We start from the raw sequence: 2,299 nt of genomic DNA, 5'->3' as shown, positions 1-2,299 counted from the left end.
CTACCTTGGTTTTGCACGACGCTCGGTGATGGCGACTGCCTTGGCGTCGTCAAGGTCCAACTGTTCGAGGTAATGACGCTGGAAGTAGGTGTGTTTGGAGATGCATACAATTGCAGTAAATCAGTGCCTCCGCAGTATTGTAATGTATTACCGGTGCACGGTATGTCAGAGCCACCTGACTGATCTGACGATAGTATTGATTGATTGTCAAGAGTGTTTCCACAGAAGCATGTATCACCTGCCCGAGACGTCAGTGAATGCTTACGTTCTCGTTGATTATGTTACCATTTTGTACTCCAAAGTAAATATATGCTGAGCAATGTGAACTACAAGCATCCACTGTCATGCCACTTGGGTCTGTGTATGAGTCACCATTAAGGATATGGGCTCCACGAGGACTGTTGAAGAGTCCCTGGTTCCTGTATTTGCCTTGATTTTGTACGATAGTTGGCGATACCGTTGCCCCAAGCGTTGTCGAGGAAGATGTGCCGCTAACATCAGATGGCGCAGCGTTACGGTCGGTTGAGGATCCAGGTCCCGGTGGTGTAGCCGTGAGTGGAACGCCTGAGAGGATGCTTGCAGAGGAACTCTTCGAGTTACTTGGACTAGAGCTAGAGGGCAGATTTGTGTCTGAAGTAAGCAAATTGCTTGCGATGGGAGGCGACAACGGCGCTGTATAACTTGGCTGATTGAAAGTAGCTGTTGTGTTTGTATCATTGAGGGGCGGCGGTATTGTGACAAGATCGAAACTATAACAGCTTCCTGGCGTCTTTCCAACTTGTGCTACGTAAATTGGTTGAGCCTGTGGAGATGTACTGCATGTATAGAAAGTATAATTGCGGCCAGCAGTACCTGCGGACAACGTGATATCGTTCAAGTTGAAACCTGAGGTAATTGCATCTGGAGGTGGATTTGGTGAATATTGTAGCTTTGGATCATCGTCTGTGAAAGCTCGACGATTTCGAGCCTTTAAGGCATTGCCCTTGGGAACAAAAAAGACAAAATTGCCATCCAAGTCTGTCATATTCGAGGCCCTGTTGATAGTAAGGATAGTAGCTTCAATAACACCGCCAACAACCAAGTCGCCATAGCCATTTTCACCAACAGCAAGCTGATCCAAGCCAGGCACATCGTTGAGAATGTAAAGTTGAAATACTCGGTCTCCATTCGTAGAGCTTGCAGAGAGAGATGAAGTCGATTTTGTGGGACTGGAATTGCTTTGAACAGAAAGTGTAGGTATGACTGTATCTGGAGTAGAAACGTAAGGACCGCTTGAAGGCAAGTTCACCCCGTTGCCAGACGTACCAGAGGGAGGGTTGGTGATCCCAACCAACGGAAATGAATTTGATGGGCTTGCTGCAGCGGGGCTTGACGAGAATGAAGACTTGGCATCGATTGATGGAGTTTGTTGTGTGGAAGAAGGATGACTGTTGATACTGCTGGACCCTGGGCTCGCAGCACCTTTAGATGGATTAGTGGTCGGGCCGCTGTTTCCAGCCGATGCAACAGTACTGGGAACCCCGCTAGAGTACGTTCCTGGAAGGATGGAACCGCTGGCGTTATTGGGCCCTGGCCCGACTGGTGGTCTATTACTAGCATGACCCTTAGATGGAGGAGGAGGGTTGTTCATGCTGAAATAAGGAATGGAAGATAAATTGCCGCTCGGTCGTACGTTTGCAGACGGCCCAGTCCCAGTCATTGGTCCTTGAACTTGCGACAGTGCTTCTCCAGGACCTGATGTTTGGACAGGTATAGGTCCCCCTCCAGGCGCTTGTGATGTTCCCTGCACCGAGCTGCATGAGTCCGTGACAGTTGATGTTACTGTTGTCGTCGTCCTCATCGTGATCGACTGAGCAACCTGATCATCTGAGCCTTCCACCACCGTGTATTCGATGATACGTTCATAACAATAGGTGTAAATTATTTGATCGTCTTCCGTAACAGGGCTGCCCAACCTATAGAAAGGCTGTGCAGCCCAAGTCTGAACCTGAGATTCTGTACTCTGAGGAGCGTCTATGAGCACCGTGACCGTCCTCGTTCGATGAAAATTCCAGTCCCAATATGGCGCAACAAACTTTGTTATCGCGTCATGATTTTTAGTTTGCGACGTGACAGGTTGGTTCACGTCCGTGATCAGGCCAGCTGGACATGTTTCGCAAGCAGAGTACGAGAATGGGTACAACCACAAAGGCGTTTCGAGTATATACTGTGTTGTCGTTGTTCGATATATTGTACAGTTCGACCACGTCCAAATCAATTTGGCAAATGATAATATAAGAATAGAACGTATGATTGACAT

At 48.2% G+C, this 2,299-nt stretch overlaps 1 protein-coding gene across 1 annotated transcript; it reads right to left on the bottom strand.

Moving 5' to 3' along the window:
- On the bottom strand, positions 1-2,299 carry KY384_007406 (uncharacterized protein; the record flags this gene model as incomplete). Its single annotated transcript, XM_044815897.1, has 3 exons — positions 1-78; positions 152-238; positions 266-2,299. The coding sequence occupies 3 exons, from the start codon at positions 2,297-2,299 to the stop codon at positions 1-3; spliced, it is 2,199 nt and encodes a 732-aa protein (XP_044667771.1).

Source organism: Bacidia gigantensis (assembly GCF_019456465.1).
Source record: "Bacidia gigantensis strain McMullin 20006 chromosome Unknown contig_255, whole genome shotgun sequence".
NCBI lineage: Eukaryota > Fungi > Ascomycota > Lecanoromycetes > Lecanorales > Ramalinaceae > Bacidia > Bacidia gigantensis.
Note: the sequence above shows the minus strand (reverse complement) of the source record. Positions and strands in the feature narration are given on the sequence as shown.